The sequence below is a fragment of the Aythya ferina genome, assembly GCF_964211825.1.
Source record: "Aythya ferina genome assembly, chromosome: 5".
Lineage (NCBI taxonomy): Eukaryota > Metazoa > Chordata > Aves > Anseriformes > Anatidae > Aythya > Aythya ferina.
Genome location: NC_140301.1, coordinates 57,873,336 through 57,892,152, shown reverse-complemented (window position 1 = coordinate 57,892,152; position 18,817 = coordinate 57,873,336). Strand labels below are relative to the sequence as shown.

Genomic DNA, 18,817 nt, shown 5'->3' with positions numbered 1-18,817 from the left:
AGTTGGCCACCATCAGAGCTATAACCCTGAGCCAGGACAACTTTTTGCCTGATCTGGTACAGTCTTATGACCTAGAGGCAATTACACAGAAAGAAAGGCTTGTTGTGGAATGCTATATGGAAAAGCGTATTGAAGGTACAATGTCTTAAGCCTGTTTTTTCTTATTATGAACTATGGGCATGCATCAACATCAGACACTACTCAGTGTTTCAAACTGGTTGTTCAGACAGGTATAATGACTGTGTTACCCAAGTCTAAAGCAGAAAACTGTTTATGTGTGTTTATGTATGAATACCCCACTTGCTAAAACTATGATCTGTGAGAAATCTCATCTCATGCCAGCCTTGGACTTCCCCTACAAATAGATTTCCCAGGATCTGTTCTGCCTCCTCCTGTCTCTGCAGGACACTGCATCAGAGGAATTGCTTGGTTGAGAGAGTACACTGTGAAAGTTCTTGCAGAGATGACATGAAACTAGCTATGCTATCTTGTCCTGCCAGGGACAGCCTCGCTTAGGCTGGGAGAAGTAGCTGAGAGGCTGTGTGGATTAAACTGCAATGGAAAGATTGTCTTCTGGATGTCCTCCTACTTGCATTCCTGAAACTCACCTCTCACCCTGCCTACCTCTGCACGTCAGTGTAGCAGCTACAAATCCATACACAATTAGAAAGTTGGAATTGGTACAACTATTATTTTATAGAAAATATTTGAAATGTATTTTTCATAGCAGTTGGTAAAATGGGGGAAAAGTCTTATGTAGCCACAAGCCACTGGCTAAAAATTACTAGCCAAAGAGAATAAGGCAGAGTTGGAAATGACAAATTAGTTTATCACAGCTCCAGTGCTTGTGTTTATATTTTGCTTTAGACAATTAATCTTTTTTTCTCAGTTACTTTACCTGGAAAATATGGTAAGACATTACTTACAAGTAGGCTGGGATAGTGAATTAGGATGCTGTTTATTGCATGGAGTGCCACAACATGCTGTAGAAGTATTAGGAATGGCTATTATATTAGAGGACTACTTAGGAAATGTTTTCTTTGCTCTGTATTGTCTCTTAACATCAAAGAGTCAGGACAACCTTACCAAGCACTCTGACGCTGTTCTCAATGGAATCAATTGTGACACAAAATTCTTCAAGCTGTTAATGAGATATCTTTTTCCTGTAGGACTCCTAAGAGGTCAGCGGGAAGTGTTGGAAGATTTTTGTATGAAAGTAAAGTGGTGTATCTAAAGGGGGTTAGCTAAAAGAGCAATGAGGAAAGAAACCAACTCAAAGCAGCCAATGGCAAATACACTCAAGTATGTACCAATTTGTGTCACTGGCATAGAAATGCAAGTGGAAGCTTGGAGATGGTCTGACCTAGTTGCTGCTGTCTATAGAGTGACTGATAAGTTATGACTCATACGAAACTCCTACATGGTGGGCAAGTGACTGGCAAGCTTGAGACGGGTCAGAACACATTAGAGACCTGTTTGTTATTACTACTCTCTTAGGCACAGCCGGCGTTACCTACTTATCAGAAAAATCTACAGTGAAAATACCCTTTAGCTGCTTAATAGAAAATCGGTTTATTTTAGCTAAAACTTCTCTTGGAAGTAATTTGATTGCTCTGGCTGCTCTTGTATCAAAGTTGATGAGGAAAAGTCCAAGTCCTTGTTCTGATAGATCAGGCACTAGCCCAGGAACTCTGAATGCCAGGGAGCAAATACCATCTTAACCCAGGACTGCCATTTTTGCAGGGACTGTCCAACAGCTGACTGCATCACCAACAGGTTATTTCTGTGAGATATCTAAGACGGACAGGGCACCTGAGATAGCTAAACAAATGAGGGGATAACTACACTCAGGAAACATTTTATGATGAAAAAAATATTAGATCATACTTTCTAGTATTACATTAACACAGCTTGGCTGTGAGGGCTACTTCAAAGCATGTACACTGAGGTCAATCACAAGCCTTACGTCAAAGTTCTCTTATCTGATGAGAGGAAGAGTTGGCCAACAGCATGTATTGAGATGTCACAGCCACCCCATTACGAAGCTGTGTTCTCCACTGTGGTAGACAAGTTACATTCCAGAGTAACATCAATCATTTGCCCAATCCTGCTTTGTTCATGAGAGGTTCTCCACAAGTGTCTGAAGAATCAGTCTAATATTGATTTTCTGGCATGCTCCCACAAACAGGCTTTCTCAAAATCTCTTTTTTTTTTACCTAAGTTTATGAAGCTAACCTAACTTTTCTGTTCTTCTTCCTTTACTGGAGGTGATGACCTGTCCTGACTGTCTCACTTACTGGGTGAAGCAAAGCCTGATGTTCTGCCTTAGTTTGTTGATACAGTGGTCAGTTTCTTATATAAATTGTGCCTTCTGGGGCCCTGGACAGTCAGAGGTACTGCTGTTAGCTCATCAGTAACACTGAAAGTCTTTCTGGCATGCATTTTGCAGTATTCATGGCTTTTTTAAAGAGCAGCCTACATGACTTTTGACATGTTGGGTAAGAGGGGGTGGATACGAAGGTAAACAATCAAATTGTGTGAGTTGCCAAATCAAACCCAGGGATGCCTGACAGGGAGGTAAGTGAGGTAGAACTGCTCTGGGGCAACACTGAGAGCAGAGATGTCTCTGTTACTCTGAGGCTTCAAGCTATCCTGAAATAACTGTTTTTATCTTTCTTCATCCTAACAGCCATCAGGAAAAAAAAAAAAAAAAAGAAAGAAAAAAAAAAAAGAAAAAAAAAAAAAAAGAAAAAAAAAAAGCCTGCTTTGATACAAGACTGTGCTCACCCTTCTCAGAGCTGTCTGTTCTTACCATGGCATTAGTTTTTTTTTCCTATTCTATTGTGTTAACGTGGTCAAAAGAATTGTATTGAAAGCATAAAATATTGATCACTGCTCTCAACCGTGCATATATTTTCATGTTTGTCTCCTCTGTCACTGTGCCTCTCTGAGATTTCCTTTACATGAATAACAGATCTAGCTTTATTACTGCATTTCAGGGCTGGATATGGCTCTAACAAGAACCGAGCAGAAGGGTCTGTTCAGCCATTTCTCATCACATAATCCCTTTTCAGTTCCTGTCCTATTCCATTCCCAGTACTTCAACTTCAGGATGAAGTTGAGATTAAGGATTCAGGATTAAGACTGAATGTTAAAGAACATATTATTACTTAATTGTATGACCCACACAGCTTCTGAGTAACAATCTCAGTTTTAGTACTCGACTGCCACATGAGACGAGTTAGAAACAAAACAGCTTTTACTGCTATGATAGAAGGAGGTTAGCTAGTCTGATTTTCTGTCATAAATAGAGAATCTGGCTCAAAAGTAAAGAAACAATAAGAGAAGTTGTTTTGGATTACTTTTACTCTACAATAAATTCAGGTCATTATCAAAGTTTTATGTGTCATCATAAGACATCTTTATTTTAAGAGTTAGGCCATTAATAAAAGTAGCATGCAAGGTAAAAACACACACATGCAAACTATGCAAGTTAACAACTCTGGGTAGGAATCCACAGCTCACTCTGCAAATAAGGTTGTCTGGATATTATTAAATAAGTTACCTTTCTTTTTCTTTTCCTGCTGACATTTTTATATTATCATCCTGAGTGTCAAATCTTTTTTGGCAAAAGTTGTTTTTTGTAAGCTTTTGCTGTCCTTAACTGAAAGACTCCATCTCATGCATTTTTTTCAAAACACTTTTCTTTTTTTTTTTTTCCCCTAAGAGTTCATTCAGGCCTCAGATAAAAGCAACAGAAGAAACAAACAAGGCACAGAATTTTAAGCAGCCTAGAAAAACCCCTTCTCTCAGTTAATTGTATAATCTCCGTTTTGATTGTATAATACTGCAACTGTCTGTTGGAACATTCCAGGAAAGGAATACATAATGAAAGATGAAAAAAAAAAAAGTGTTTTTTTTTTAGCTTTTTCTATTTTGTATATAAAAACCTCCAAATACAAAGTTTTCCCTCTTTTCTAAGTCACTTTTAAAGAGAAATGTCTATCCTTTATTCCTACAATCAAAGGATGTTAACTTCAGGTGGTTTAACCACTCAAGGTTAACTGTCTCTCCCCTGAATGAAAAAAAAGAAAGAAAGAAAGAAAGAAAAAAAAAAAGTAGAAGACATCACTCATTAGGCTGTGAAAGGAAACACAAAGAAAAACCTTACCCTCAGACAAGTTTTGAACTATGTATTGTTTATTTTCCCCTCCTAGAGTTCCAGAGAAGCAACCCTAAAGCTTCTGAGCTTCTAAAGCAGATAGGCCTATATATTTCCATCCTCATAGCTTTGTGCTCTAGGTGGAAGCTGCTATGCCTGGACTTCTCCCTTTTCAAAATCTGACAGGCCCCAGAATCCCTTTGTGAACTAATTATATCATGGAGTAGCATGATGTAACGGAGTAGGATTGAATGTTTTCTCATTAAATTCTTTATAACAGGAACTTTATTTTCCCAAACCTATGCATTCTAAATAATAAATAAAAATCTATGTGAAAGCACTTCAAACATGGCTTTTAAGTCCTAAATTCTCCTTGGGGCTGCTGCTGCAGTAGCAGTTAACACTTATGCTCCACAGCTTGTGATTCTGCAGTGGGGTCAGCTGTTTTCTTGCTGTACTGGCACCACATGTGGCAGATTGTGTCAGATCCCACAACAGTCACAGGAATAAAGCTTTACTGCAGGACGCAGATGTGCTGCCCCCCAACCAACCTAACCTAACACCAGGTCCACCCCACCACCTCCCTGATCTTTTTATTGTTTTCTTGAGTCATGGGCCTGTTCTCTGACCTTGTGCTAGGTATCAGCAAGACAAACTGATGAGTTCTGTAACTTATTTGGGTCCTAACAAGCCTGCCTCAGCAATCATATTCAACTGCTTTACCCACCTCCATTGTGAGAAAATCACTGAAAGCCAACTCTCTCAGGCAAGGCCCTAAAATCCATGCACTTGCCTGCAGAGTAAAATGAAGCGTTGGCTCTGTAAACAGTACACATGGCCAATTGTACGGATTTGTACAGCCTGCCTGACAGGAAACCGCACCTTCCTTAGTCCCACTGGGATTACTTAAAGTACACCCCTTGGAGGCAACTGTTAGGAACATGTTTCTATTGCTCACGGCAACTCCCACGAGCCCAAACCCCATCTTCTCCTTTATCCTCTTCCTATGACGGCTAGCCAGCCGAGACGGTGACTTTATGTCGGACAAACGTGTTGAAAACTTTTTAAAAAAGGCCCGCTCCGCGCCGGGAAACGCCGCCGAGAGGAGGCAGGGACCGGCAGCGGCGCCCCTGAGGCGTTCCGGCGGCCATTTCGCGGTGCAGCCCCGGGCCCCGCGGTACCGGGAAGCGCCGAGGAGGCGACACGGGCAGCACCCCCCGGCCATCACAGGGGAACCGGGGCACCCAGAGGAGCCTGCGGGCTCCCCGCTCCTCCTCCTCCGTGGCGGGGCGGTGGCAGCGCTTGCGCGCTGGGGGGCCGGCGGCGGCCGCAAGTTTGGGGCCACGTGGGGCGAGGAGTAGGGTTTTGCTGGGGACAGCCCGTCCCACAGACCATCCCCGAGCCCCTCCGAGCTCTGCTTGGTGCTTCCTCGGCCTCGCCATGGCCCCCGCCGAGATCCTCAGCGGCAAGGCGGTCTCCGCGTACGTACCCGCCCGGCCCGCCATGCCCCCCGGGGGCGCTTCCTCATGGAGGGAGGGAAGCGAGGAGGGAGCGGGCGGACCCCGTTTTGGGGTCGTGGGGGTTTCTGAACCCTCAAGCTAGCTGTGACTGGGGAGAAAAGCCGTGAGGCTGCGTGGGGTTGGGGTTTGGGGGGTGCCTGGGGGGTCCGACCCCGTGCATAGGGCTGCGGTGGTCTTTGCTGGCAGGGTGAGGTGGTTTTAAGGCACCTCGAAGTTTTTTTGACTACTCGGGGATTAATTCAAGCTGGCTTCTTCATATGTGGAAACTAATCGAGAGTAGCAGTGAGTAGCAGCTTCTTACAGCGGAATAAGTCAACCTGTGTGTTGGACTACGCCAGGATGCGCGTTACCACATGTCACGTTCCTACACAGGCACTTGGACAATGCGGTGGTTAGCAAGGAGTAACACTTGTGGTATTCCGTGCTAATGGGTTTTGGTTAGTTAGGTTCATTAGGTACATCCTCTCTGTAACAGGGAGTTAGGATGGAAAGTGTAAATTTGACAAGGCCTAAAGTAATCTCTGGAAAGTTGTAGGGACTCGTCTTAGGTATTGCTGCATGTGGCACATCAACATCCAGCTGACGGTGCAGCATTTCTGAAAAGTTGGCCTAATTTCTCTTGAATCTTAAATATTCATGACAAAAGTCTGCAGGTGTATTTTTAATGAGTAATTTGGGGGGCAATTATTAGGATGGTAACTTATGCGTTTCGGTCCCTCAGCCTTGTGTACTTCGCTATATCTTATGCACTTGTCAGTGTTGAACCCTGTGCATTCTCCATGCATAATGTGTGGTGCTGGTAGTACCTACAGATCTATCCACTTCAGATTTCTTTTCTGATGTGATTATGTCCAACATAGCAAAACTATAGCATGGTCTATAGGGATGGGCCTTACAGATATCTGCTCTTTCCTAGTGGAGAAGGTGTGAGGAAATGGGTACTTGCAGATATCTGTCACTTTCTTCCAGACCCTCTATAGAAGTGCTGATCCAGAGGATTTTTAGTCCAGAACCCAGCCCAAGCCAAGAGTCTGTCAGTAGAAGAAGCAAGTGATAAGCGTGTGCTTTTTATAAGAATTTTCAACTGAATTGTCTGCTGTAGAAAGGGAGTGTTTCTAGCTTTATATCACCTGCAAAGTCTTTTCAGTTACTGTCCTGTACAGTTTTTTTTTTTTATTACTTTACACTTTAATCAAGAAAACTGATTGTAAGTTAGTCAGTTATTAACAAATGAGGCGAATCAATCAATCAAGCAGTGTACCAGCTAGGTAATTCTGGCTTTGCATGTGTGCTTTAAATGAAAACTCCAAAGTGTTGTGAACTTCATCTCCTGCCACCAACCACCCCTTTCCCAGAGAGAGATAAAGAAAATAACTATTTCAGTCATGTCAGTTACTTAAAAAGAAAGAAGATCAGGTAAATAGTGACATTCTTATTTCAGTGAAACATGTTGTCAGGGTCGGGGAGAGAACTTGCAGAGCAGCAGGCATCACTGTGTGTGTAAGATTTTGGTGTTAATAAGTTAATACTTCTCTGAATAAGTCAGCTTCTTTCAGTAGAAGCAAACTATTACTCGTGGACAGTCTATGAAGGATATTGAATGTTGGATGGGTTATGCGTGAACCTGAGCTGACTGGTTATTTCTTGGTGTCTTTCCTCAACTTCTCTGGCTGTTTTCTCAGCAAGTGAGCCTTAGATTTTTGCTACAACTTAAATTTGCCCCATGGGCAAGTAAGTTGCAGAAGATGAGTTACTGTGTAACAGTACAGTAAACAAATGATTAAGCGGTGGAGAAACAGTGCTTTAAGTATGCGGAGTGTGGAGGGTTGGAAGGAATCAAAAGACAATATTCTCAACATTTTTTCAATTAATATTCTTTACAATAAAAATACTGTTTCTGTATCTGAAACAGATACTCAGAGGAAACCATTGTAGTGGTAACCTTACAGCTTATTTCTGCTGCAGTGAGCAGTGTGTTCAGTTGTGCCACCTGAAGTCACCTAGGTTTAGAAAATGGCCCATACACTTGCAAACCCCTGACTTGGCTTGAATTGATCACTAGCACCAAGAACAGACCAGCGTTGTCAGTCTGGATTAGCAGCTGATGTGCTGCGATGGCAGGGAGAACTCTGAACATCCCTCCCAGTCCTTAGGGTTAGGCCAGGTAGTGCTCTGAGCTAAAGTAGTAATAAAAGTGTGTGGTATTTATGTATAATAAGGAATGGATATAGCAATGATCAGGCTAAACTTAACTGGGGTAAACAGTGCAGTAATAAGACAACACTTCAGCTTTTTCACACAGGGTCTAAAAGGGTTTTTTTGAAGTTCCTTCAGAAACTACAGCTAAATCTAATCCAAACCGGAGAAAAAAATCACTTACCCATGAGATCTCATTTATCAGATCCTACCCAGGAGGTTTCAGGCTTGCACTAAATTAAAGTGAACTGTGTGGTCCAGTACAGCTCCATACCACCAAGCAGCCCCAAACGTGAGCAAGAACCCTTTGTGTTAGGTGCCGTACAGATGGTGAAAGAATGGGACCCTCCTCTGAAGAGGCTGCAGGCGAGAACACGTTGTCTGGTAGGCAGCAGGGTGCCAGCGCTGTGATCTGTGCACATCAGCACCAGGTGGCATGGAAAGAGTCCTGAGGGAAACACGTGTAGGGGCTGCCACTTCAGAGCCTGTGAAATGGAAAAAAACTATCACCACTCTTTGAGAAGAAAGGCAATTGTAGGTACTGCCTAGAATATTGTCTGAAGTCCTTGCAGCCCCACAAACATGGGTTGAGTCCTTACCTATCGGAGGATGGCCTTATGGCCATATCTAAGCATGGCCTTCCTTACATGAATTTTCTGGACATGATGAAAAAGCCTGTAAAAAAGCAAAAGCATGTCCATGTATTTGTCTGGCCTGAGGAATGCTCGTGCAAGTATTTGAGCTGAAAAAAAAACAAAGAGTGGTTTAAAAAAAAAAAAAAAAAAAAAAAAACTTTGTGAGGGTGGAAGTGGTAGAAAGAAGCAGACAGTTCTCCTAGGAGATGGCAACTGTGTGCCAGGATCATGCAGCGTGGGGCAGGAGACAAGAGGGCAGGAGACGTGTGAACTGATTCCAGACCTGTTGTCTCAACAGTGTGTTTCTTCAGATGGAGCCATCTGTTGAGTTACCAGCAGTGTTCAGATAGACTTCTCCAGGGCATTTCCCATCTGGTGCCACTGCACTGGGACAGCCAACCTGTGGGTCCCCCCAGGAGAGGCTCTTCTGTCTCACTTCTTTGGGGTCCCGGTAGGTTGTTTTGTGGCATGCTCACTTGCAGCCTCGTCACAGTGTTTGAAGATGAAGCAGCTGACCAGCTAGTTAGTGCATGGTGCCATAGTTGTTCAAAGAAGGAGAAGATTGTTGTTTCTGCAGTTTGTTTTTTTAATGGGGACAGAAGAAGGTGAGTAGTGGCAGTGCTGCAAGCCGTCAGGAGGAATGGCTGTAGGGACAGCAGCCCTGGGCCAAGGCGGTGTGGGACCCGGGGAGATCATCAGCCTTACACAACTGTTTCTGGAAGGCTACAGCAAGAGCAGTTCAGACGCACGTTTCTGAAATCTTTGGGGAATCTGTGAGCCAGGCAGCAAAGCCAAACCTTTCTCTTTGGGGCAGCCCCTTCTAGAGCATCATCATCATTTCTGAAGGAGGTATTGGCTGAGTTGTGTGTTTGGCAGTGTTCACGTAGACCCTGGGCCCTCTTATCCACAGAAGGGATGGAAATACTGCCTGGTGTCATCTTCAGTTCAGTGCTCACAGCACAGCCACCCCATCCACTGTGTGTACAGATCCCATACGTGTGGAGCTGGGGGCTGCCTGAGGAGGTGCTGCCATGGGAGCTGGGCTTCTCCCCCTGCTTTGTGTGGGGTGGTTTGTCCTTCGCTGCTCTGGGAAATTGACTTTGTAAGTTTAAACTCTGCCTGCTGCTGCAGTCTAGAGGCAGAAAGGCTAACAGCTTCTCTCATCTCTGGGGCTGGCGTTGTCATTGCACGCCCAGAGCCACGTGCTGTCCTTAACCTGGCTGGACCCTGGACCCTTGTTTGCGGTGTGAGTTTGCTCACGGCAGAACATGGTGCACTCAGGGGGTCCTAGTGCCAGCAGGAAGGAGGTGGGAGAAACAGCCACGTACAGCTGCCAATTTATGTCTGAAAACTTGGAAGTGTTTCCATACTAGCAATAAAAATGTTGTTAATTTATCAGTATGAACTTTTTATCTTCATGAACGCCCGAAGTCCACAGTAGAGTTTGGCAAACTGTCACACAATGGCTGCAGACTCTCAAAGATTATTTTGTAACGTTTTTGTAAATGCACATATTAAAACTGTGCTTTTTGTTCTCTTTTTTTAAAAACTTAATTTTCTCTCTAACCTTTGCACCTGTGGCTTTTGTAGTAACTGGAGAGCACTGGTAGTTAACGCTAGGTGGCTGTCTAACAAGTGATTCCTTGAATCCAGGCTCCTAAAGCAAATCGAGTCTGGCAGCAGCGCTTTGTGTTTGTGCATGTTACTTCTCTTCTGTAGCTGACGGGGAAGTGAGCTAGTGCCTAATTACAGAAAATTACAGCAATACAACATCTGAGCAGTCGTGGCTGCTAGGTGTAAAAGCATGCCTCAGCCCTACTTCACAGATAGAGGGAAACCAGACCCTCAAGTAGGACTGTTCCTCTTGCACTGGAAGACTGGATTCCAAATAAAATCCCAGATCTGAGACCTTCTCCAGCTGACTGTCCCTTGTGAGAGCTTTACTGCCTCATGAATTGTGACCCATTTCGTGTTTGTTTGCGTTTCATTTTGTTTGCAGGCCACAAACCAGTGCTGTGTCTTCATTATACATGTAGGTTGCAGCAGAGGCTCTTCTCAGAAATAGCTCCCTCAAAGAGATGGCCCGCAGCACCCACTTAGTTTCAGACACTCCTTGCAATCCCCGCACTGCTGTTAAGGGTTCTAAATTAATTCAGACCCTGTTGTGTCAGCAGGTGTAGGGTTAGTGCCTTCCCTAGGGGGCTTACAGCTGAAGTGAGGTGCTGCCACCCAGCAGATGGATTTTTGTTGCTTCAGCATGAAGAATTGCTGGGACAAGTCTGATCAGTTCAGAAAACAGTGTCACAGCAAGGCTGCCGTAGTGTCAAGTCTTTTACAGAGGTGATAGCTAAAGAAAAGACAGGAACCACTATTTCTGAGGGAAGATTGAAAACAGCCTCATTTTCCAGAGCTTGTTAAAAGCCTTCAAACAGGTTGGCCAGGTGCAAACACTTATACATACTCTGAACCTGCTTGTTGGTTGCAGCAGAGCTCTGACATGGGATTTGTGCTGCAGCAGGAGAGGAGCTTGATTTGGGACCAGCAGGAGGTTGGGTGATTCCCCAGGATGGGACTTGGCCTCGGGGCTGCTTCTGGCTGTGCCAGCTGCAGCTGTCCCCTGGGAACGGTGCTGATGGGCTCCAGCACAGCAAGGTGCTGCTCCTGTTTCCCTTTCTTCTTGTCTCTGGTGTTTCTAATTTGGAGCTCGGTTGCAGGATGGAGTTGGTTTCGTTTTCTATCTGTCATCCTGCAGTTTCGGAGGCTATATGGCAGGAACTGCAGCCTCCCAGGCATCAGCTACTTACTCTGTCCCAGGGTTTTGCTGTTGGCATTTTTAACAATCCAGCACCAACACCTCTTCCACGCCACCTTACCTGATGAAGGATCACACACATGGAACCAAACAGTGACTGAGATGTTAGAGAGGAGTGCAAGGCAGGGGAGGGTGATGACAATGGCTTTTGAGCTGCTGGAGCTGATTTATTGATAGTGAGTACCTGGTACCTCTAAAACATTGCATAGTGATCTGGGTATGAGTTGACATTGGAGCTAGATAAACTAATCCTCTCATGCTCCCATCTCGAAGTTGTGTTTTAATAATTACATCCTTAAACTTTGCTTTGCTGGAGTTAACCTGAGCTGTGTTCCAGGACTGAGTTTTCTTCACTGCTTCATTTCTCTTTCTCTCCCATTCTCTTGCTCACGTGGCGAAATGTTTGGCTTGTTTGGAAGCCCCAGCCTGGGGGCATTTTCCCACATGCTTGTTGGCAAGCAGAGGAGAAGCAGGAGTGTGTGTGTAGGACCATAGTATATCCAGCCCTGCCTTAAGCCAAGCAGACAGGAAGGAGAAACAAATAGTATTGACCAACTCTAGCAGAGGTGTAGCTTCAGGGATACCCTGCTTGGCTCTTCTGCAGTCTTACCTCTGTAGATCTGTCATCCTTTGCCGAGACACCATGTGTGACAGAGTTGACTGATGCCTGTACAAGATAGGCAGACTTGGTATAACACGTATGGAAAGGGGATTTGCTTTTGAGTAGGGAGCTGAAAATCCTAGGAATATCCATGCCATGGGTTGTACTACATTTTCCCTTGTGTCCTATGAGACTGCTGTGTGGAGAGGGTGGTAAAAAGCACAGGGTGGACTTCAAAGACTGGGGGGAGAAGGGAGTGCAGGGGGAGGTTGCATGAAACTTCCAAAATGTCTTTGTGATTTATGGACATCCGTCTTATTTGGAGATGGCTGGGACTGGTCTACTCAAGGCCTAAATGTGTGTTTGCCAGTCTGTCCATCCCCTCGTCTTGCATTTCAGCCCCTTGTCTTACTGTTGTATGAGAATTCAGACCTATGGTTAACTTCTACCTTGTGTTTTTTTTTTTCCTTCCCTCCTCAGACAAGTGAGAGAGAGATTAAAGAAGCAAGTTGCTGAGATGAAAGAAAAATTTCCAGGCTTCACACCAGGACTTGCAATTTTGCAGGTATTGTTTTTTTTAATGACAGCCACAGAAAATCTGTGGTGCTCTGCAGTGAGGAGTGGACAGCTGATGAGCATCACCAAAACTGCTTTGCAAAATGGAAACATTTTGTAAGGAACAGAAGTGCAGAGCTCCATATGGGATGTTAATACTGTTCTGTGGTGTCATTTCCCCAGTTACCGGGGCCCAGAAAAAGTGGCTTTGTTTTTGTTTCCTATTTTAGACCCTAGCCATTCTGTGTGTTTTATTTATGAAATAGGCTTCTTGCCTATTTAGAGGAAGCAATGCTAGTAGACTTTCCAAGTCTTTAGATTTGTCAGAGCCCCAAAGTGTGTTAGCTCTCAGAGATGTGCTTGTACCAGAAATCTTCGAGACGGGGGCTGTATTAAAAGATTTGGTCTGCTGTTATGTGAGAACATGGGGACAGAAGGAAACAAAACAAAATTCCTGCCGTAGAAGACCTCGAGTGCAGAGGATGGAACAAAATCCCATTTCTGACACATTTGTGAATTCAGCAGTTTGAGTAGATGCTAGGGTTTACATAGAAATGCTTGTGGATGAACAAAGCACTCATCAGTGCAGGTTTGGGACCAGTGTTTGGTGGAATTAAGTGTTTTTTTTTCCTGGCAGCTGTAAGAAATGAAAGTGATGAGCAGTAGCAGTTGTCATGAAACAGGATAGAACTCTGTGGCTACAAAGAAATGATGGATGAAAAACGTTGATTTAGAGAAGGGGCTTCTCTCCGTGTTTAGTATTTTAGGAGCCTAAAGAGCTTTGTCTAGTTTCCAGTGCTAAAACAACTTTAGTACACAAATAAAATGCTCATCTTTAATGGCAGGAACAAATTTGTTCATGTTTTTTCTTTCTGGTTTTGTTTTCCATTAGCTTTAAGAAAATCAGCTTTACAGAAGTCTTTTCTTCAGGTGTTTAGAAGGAAGAGGGAAGGTTCATTATTTAAAATTTAGTGAGAGATGATTTGATGGAAGCTTCTGAAATGCTGACCTTGTAACCTAACTTCAGAAATTGCTGCCCTGTAGTGTTAATGGAGTTTTTCCTTGGTTGGCCTGTGTTTTCATCAGTCCTGAATTGTCTCAGTTGTAAATCCTTTACAGCTTGTTTGCTCCTTGGCTCTCTGAGACTTCTGTAAGTTACCAAACAGGCTGGGGTTGGAGGAGTTCATCTCCAAATACAGATATTCTCAACTGTCAGGACAATTAGCTGTTTCTGATAAACCACGCCAGGTACAGTATGCACACTTTTCTTGAGAGGCATCTGGTGACCTTTGAGCCAGAAGAGTAAGCCGGTTAAACTTTTATATTTGTCCCATGGTCAAGAATGTCATCTTCTGCACACTGTATGTGGACTCCTTGCTAACATCTCCCTTCCTTCCCTTCTGCCTGTGTGAGGCATAACTTTCCCTAAATTCAGCAGACTCTGCAGGGGAGACAGCCACTTTGGATAAGCCCAGGGAAGAAAAAACAGTGCACGCTGGGTGACTGGGCGATACAGTCACCCCTTCATCTTGTGATCAGTGTGAAAACCAGCAATAGCTCCCAAGTTTCAGTGAGAATTGGGTTTCAAGAGTTCGCTTATCAGTTTTTTGTTTTTTTTTTTCCTATTTGCCCCTTGTTTTCTTATGGTTGCAAGGATCTTTAGCAAAACATACTGGATGATGCAAGCAGTGGCGCTGTAGTCACCCAGTACTGCCAAAAACTATGGGCATTTGTTCTACTTGCTGCTTTTTACATGTGCATCGCTTTGTTCTTGTTTTGTTGGTTTTTTTTTTGTTTGTTTGTTTGTTTTTTGTTTTGTTTGACAGGAGAATTCTCAAGGTACAAAACAGCAGTGGAAGAAATCTTTTTGTGAAGGCACACATGTGAATAAAATTAGGATTCCTGGGTATCAAAGAGGCCCAACTTTTTTGAAAGCCTCAGTCAGATAATTGGATGTTATCAGCACCTGCTGATCACGTTAATTAACTTTCTCAGATGAGATGGCAGGCAATATTTTCTGCTTTAGAGAGCACTGTATTTCTAAGGGTTTTCCAAGAGATGTAAATGGTATTTACACAGAAGATCAGACAACCTCTCTTTAGCTGCCTCTTACTTGAAAGAACACTTGGTTAGCTCCAGCTGCCTACAGCCTGTATCAGGGTGCTTTGCAGTTATTCAAAAATAGCTCTCTCTCCTTGGTATAGCTCTAGGAAGCTAAGGGTTAAGCCCTTCTCAGTCTGTTACTGGGTCTCTACTCTGCAGGGTGACTCAACTGTCTTTTTGACTTTAGGTTGGAAATCGGGATGATTCGAACCTCTACATTAATATGAAGCTGAAAGCTGCTGCTGAGGTAATGCCTGAACTGTTGTTTTTTGTTTTTGTTTTGTTTTCAATATCGAATTCCTACAATAGATCCAATCTGACTGTGAAATTACAGATGTGAGTCAAAGAGCTAAATTTTGCCTGTATTGGAGAAACCAGTGCTAGCCTGAATTCCTTGTCACACAGAAGTAATAGAGATGTGTAATCTGACAGCCGAGTGGAGTACCCTGTAGCAATAATGTGGGTTGGTGCTACCTTTTGTGAAATAAGCTGTAAGCATGTATCTGGTGTTCTGTCTTTACTGACCTGTGGCCACCTGCTTACCTTCTTTCGGTGTCTCGTAAGGCAACTGCAGGCACACATCGACATCTGGCACCAAGAGGCTGGGAGTGTTGTGAGTCCCTGTTCTCCTAGGTGACAGCATCCTTGCTGGCATTTCACAGCAGTGTGCTGTGAAGCCAAGATGATGTTGTTCATGTCAAAAGGTGAACAGGACAGCTGAAATATGGATCAGTCCATAAATGGGCAAAGCACTAATCTTTCATCTTCTCTTTCATTGATGATATTTCTAAATAAAAGGAGATAAACCTGGAAAGTGTGACAGAATGTAGATGAGGGCGAGCTGGATTGATAGAACAGCCAGATCGATCTCCAGTGTCATTTCAGAAATCAGATAATTTCTGGGTATTCTCATTTGCAGATTGGGATCAGTGCCAATCACATAAAACTGCCAAACACAGCAACAGAAGCTGAGGTAAGTAATATAGAAAAATCATATAATTTTGAAATTGAGCTAAAGGGATGAAATTATCTTTGCTATCATGGTTTGTAAAAAGACTGCTTTTCTGTAGCTACTAACTCATGAAAAAAAGAACTGGAAACTGGAATCTGCTGAGATTTTTTAATTTTAATAATAAAACTAAAACAATATTGCATACAATTTGGAAATTTAGCAGGTGTTTCTCAAAATAAAAACTGTGAGTCATTCGTACTCCTGTATGGAAAAACGACATATGTTGTTTGTGTCTTTTAATATAGGTAGGGTTGTGATTTTTCCTTACATGAGGCTTGCTTCAGTTTCAGCCATTAGGTTTTTGGTCTTTACTTGTTGTAGGTCCTCAAATGCATTGCTTCTTTGAATGGAGACCCTGCAATTCATGGCTTTATAGTGCAGCTGCCACTTGACTCTGATAAACCCATCAATACAGAAAAAATAACCAATGCTGTTTCACCTGAGAAGGATGTAGATGGGTAAGCTGACATCACCCCTGGAGAACATGACAGCTACTCCAGAATGAAACCTCTTTCTTTTGACTGGTGATTATGAGTCTGAGAATCTTACTTGCCCTTTATTCTTTCAATATACAGTTTGAGTAGCATCAATGCTGGGAAACTCTCCAGAGGAGACCTTGGAGACTGCTTTATTCCTTGTACACCAAAGGGATGCATGGAACTCATCAGTCAGACAGGTAAGGGGGTTTCCATTATTCATTAGTGCACTAGTCTTCAATGAGAGGAGAAACTGCATGCTGTGAGGCTGTCTCACACTGAAACTTCTGTTGTGTTGCCATGTTTCATCTTTGCCTCCTCAGATCGAAGAAAAGCTAGTTTTAAAGTGATTCATCTTTCCTCCCTCCCTTCTAACTCTCCAATTCCCTATCATACATGACCCAGAAGAAAAATAGTATCCTGAAGTAGTGTCAAGACTTAAACTGATCAAAAGACTCCAGAGCCGTTTGAGTTAGTTTGTGTTTGGATGCGCAATGACCTGATTTGATTTTCTTCTAAATTCCTGTGGTGCAGGCATCCAGGTTGCAGGGAAAAGAGCTGTAGTGATTGGTCGCAGTAAGATTGTTGGTGCTCCTATGCATGACCTGCTGCTCTGGAATCATGCAACAGTAACCACTTGCCATTCAAAGACCTCAACACTGGCTGAGGAGGTAAGGAAAGGATGGATGCATGAGGCTGTAGTTATATGCTGCAAGTCAGTGCTATCAGCTGCACATTTCTGCCTGATGTTGTATAAGGCAATGGGTCTGGGTTGTTGTTCCATCTGAAATAGTTTCTCAGTCCTGTTCATTGGGTAGTTGTATGAATTCTTCTGCAAGTTGCATGAATTCTTCTGTAATAGGGTCCTTAATAAGAGGGTTATGATTAAAACAATGAAATTATTAATTTTGTTTTGTTTGGGCAAGTACTGAGAGTTTCATATTCCCTTCCTGTTCTCCAAGTAGTGGCCTGCAAGACAACGTAAGTTCTTGTTTTTATCTCAAAAAGGTCCAGTGGTCTTTTATTTTAGTGGCTGGGAAATGCTAGACCATTCTTTTTTTTTTTTTTTTTTTTTTTTTTTTTTTGCTTTTCTCCAGGTCTTTGTTCCAGTCTATTTTCTATGACTGGGAGTTGGTACCATTTTTTTCTTTAGCAGTGAGAGTGACAGGAATAGTGTGTTGCTGTGCTGCCACCTACTTGAATTTTGTTGAGCAATCAACACTGCCAGGCTCTGTAGGCAAGTATCAAAGCTGGAAAGGGGGTAGGTGTATTTGAGTGTAACTCAAATGCAAGATCAGAAACACTGCAATGCTTCATGAAGTTGCTGTTCAATATGACTGTCATTAGTTTGATTAAGAACTGAAGTGCTAATTCTTAATGAAATCTTTAAAATAGCTTATCACCCTTTAAGATGAAAAGAAAAAATTCCAAGGGATAGCAGCTTCCTGAGCTGACATGAATGAAGCAGCGCGAGACGTGACAAGAACTTCAGTCCGAGTTTCTAGTAGCAGACTTGTGACCGGATCTATCAAACTTGTTGAGTACTGCTTGAAAAAATACTAGTGCTGAATTATAATCAGCTTTCCCCCGAGTGGCTTGTTACACAGGCCTGGACATAAAAACCACAAGACAGTGCTGCCACAAATGAATTGTAGCTTACCATTCTGCGTAGGGGTTGTTCTTGGCAGCTGTCTGATGGGTGTTGGGTATATTTCTAGTACTGAGAAGAGCAGCTCAATATGCAGGGAAGTTTGCAGGGAGGGAGATAAGAGTATGCAGGAGGTTTTTCATCTAAAAGTAGTGTATGTGATCCACTTGGGAATCATGAAAGAGTTCAGTGGAGGTTGTGAAGTGTTGACTAGCAACAGTTCAGGGTAGGAGTGTGAAAATAGGCTGTAATTTCTGGCCGTGGGAATTTGTCCTTGCCAAGGAACTGTTAGCTACCTGTCATCACTAATGATGCCCTCACATTCCTCCAGTGGCAATGGGTGAGCACACAGTTTCGCTGCAATTGGAGCTGATTTAAGTTGCTGTTGAAGCAGCTCTGCCTTTTTCTACTGCTGGTGTGACATGAAATTGTTTGTTTGGATTTTTTTTTTTATAGGTTGGTAAAGCTGATATCCTGGTGGTTGCAGCTGGTAAAGCTGAAATGGTAAAAGGTGAATGGATCAAACCTGGTGCGATCGTAATAGACTGTGGAATTAACCATGTGCCAGGTGCGTGGGTAATGTATAAAGACTGGGGATTTATTTGTATATGTTGCTATGTAAGTACATGGATACAGTTTCCTTGGTGTTTCTAGTCCATATGGGCTTCTTTCTCTTTGAAGTCTATCTTAGGTAATGATGGCAACCCTTCAAGATGCCAGAACAAAACAAGGATTGCTTTGAAGTACTGCCCTGAAGCAGATCAGTGGCAGTTTTGTTTCTTCCATCAATGAGGGTGATTAGCTGTAGAGAAAAGAGGAGGCCTATGCAGTATTACAACAGAATATCCATGTAATTTGCCACAACTACACAGTGAAATCCTGCTGCTGTTGTCACTCTTGAGCGTGGAGCTTTGCTGTCATTAGTTTGCAGTTAAGTCTCATTAAGCTGTTCTGTTTGAAATACATAAATGGCAAGCAATCTCTTAAAGTAGCTGTGGATTTGTTGAATCACAACATCTAACTTTTTAGGCTTCTTGTCTTGAAACAAAGCAGTTTCTGCAAGAGTATTGGTGACAGTGGCTCTGGCATAGAACAAA

The 18,817-nt window shown here is 43.1% G+C and overlaps 1 protein-coding gene across 1 annotated transcript in view; it reads left to right on the top strand.

The window, feature by feature from the left end:
• The first annotated feature begins 5,370 nt into the window (after positions 1–5,370).
• MTHFD1 (methylenetetrahydrofolate dehydrogenase, cyclohydrolase and formyltetrahydrofolate synthetase 1) overlaps positions 5,371–18,817 on the top strand; it is a 40,199-nt gene continuing 26,752 nt past the window's right edge. Inside the window, exons 1-8 of the mRNA XM_084520446.1 lie at positions 5,371–5,643; positions 12,407–12,491; positions 14,772–14,831; positions 15,504–15,557; positions 15,918–16,054; positions 16,172–16,272; positions 16,607–16,743; positions 18,177–18,288. Of these exons, the coding sequence (XP_084376572.1) occupies positions 5,603–5,643; positions 12,407–12,491; positions 14,772–14,831; positions 15,504–15,557; positions 15,918–16,054; positions 16,172–16,272; positions 16,607–16,743; positions 18,177–18,288 (727 nt within the window). The 5' untranslated portion in view covers positions 5,371–5,602. The remainder of the gene's footprint in view (positions 5,644–12,406; positions 12,492–14,771; positions 14,832–15,503; positions 15,558–15,917; positions 16,055–16,171; positions 16,273–16,606; positions 16,744–18,176; positions 18,289–18,817) is intronic.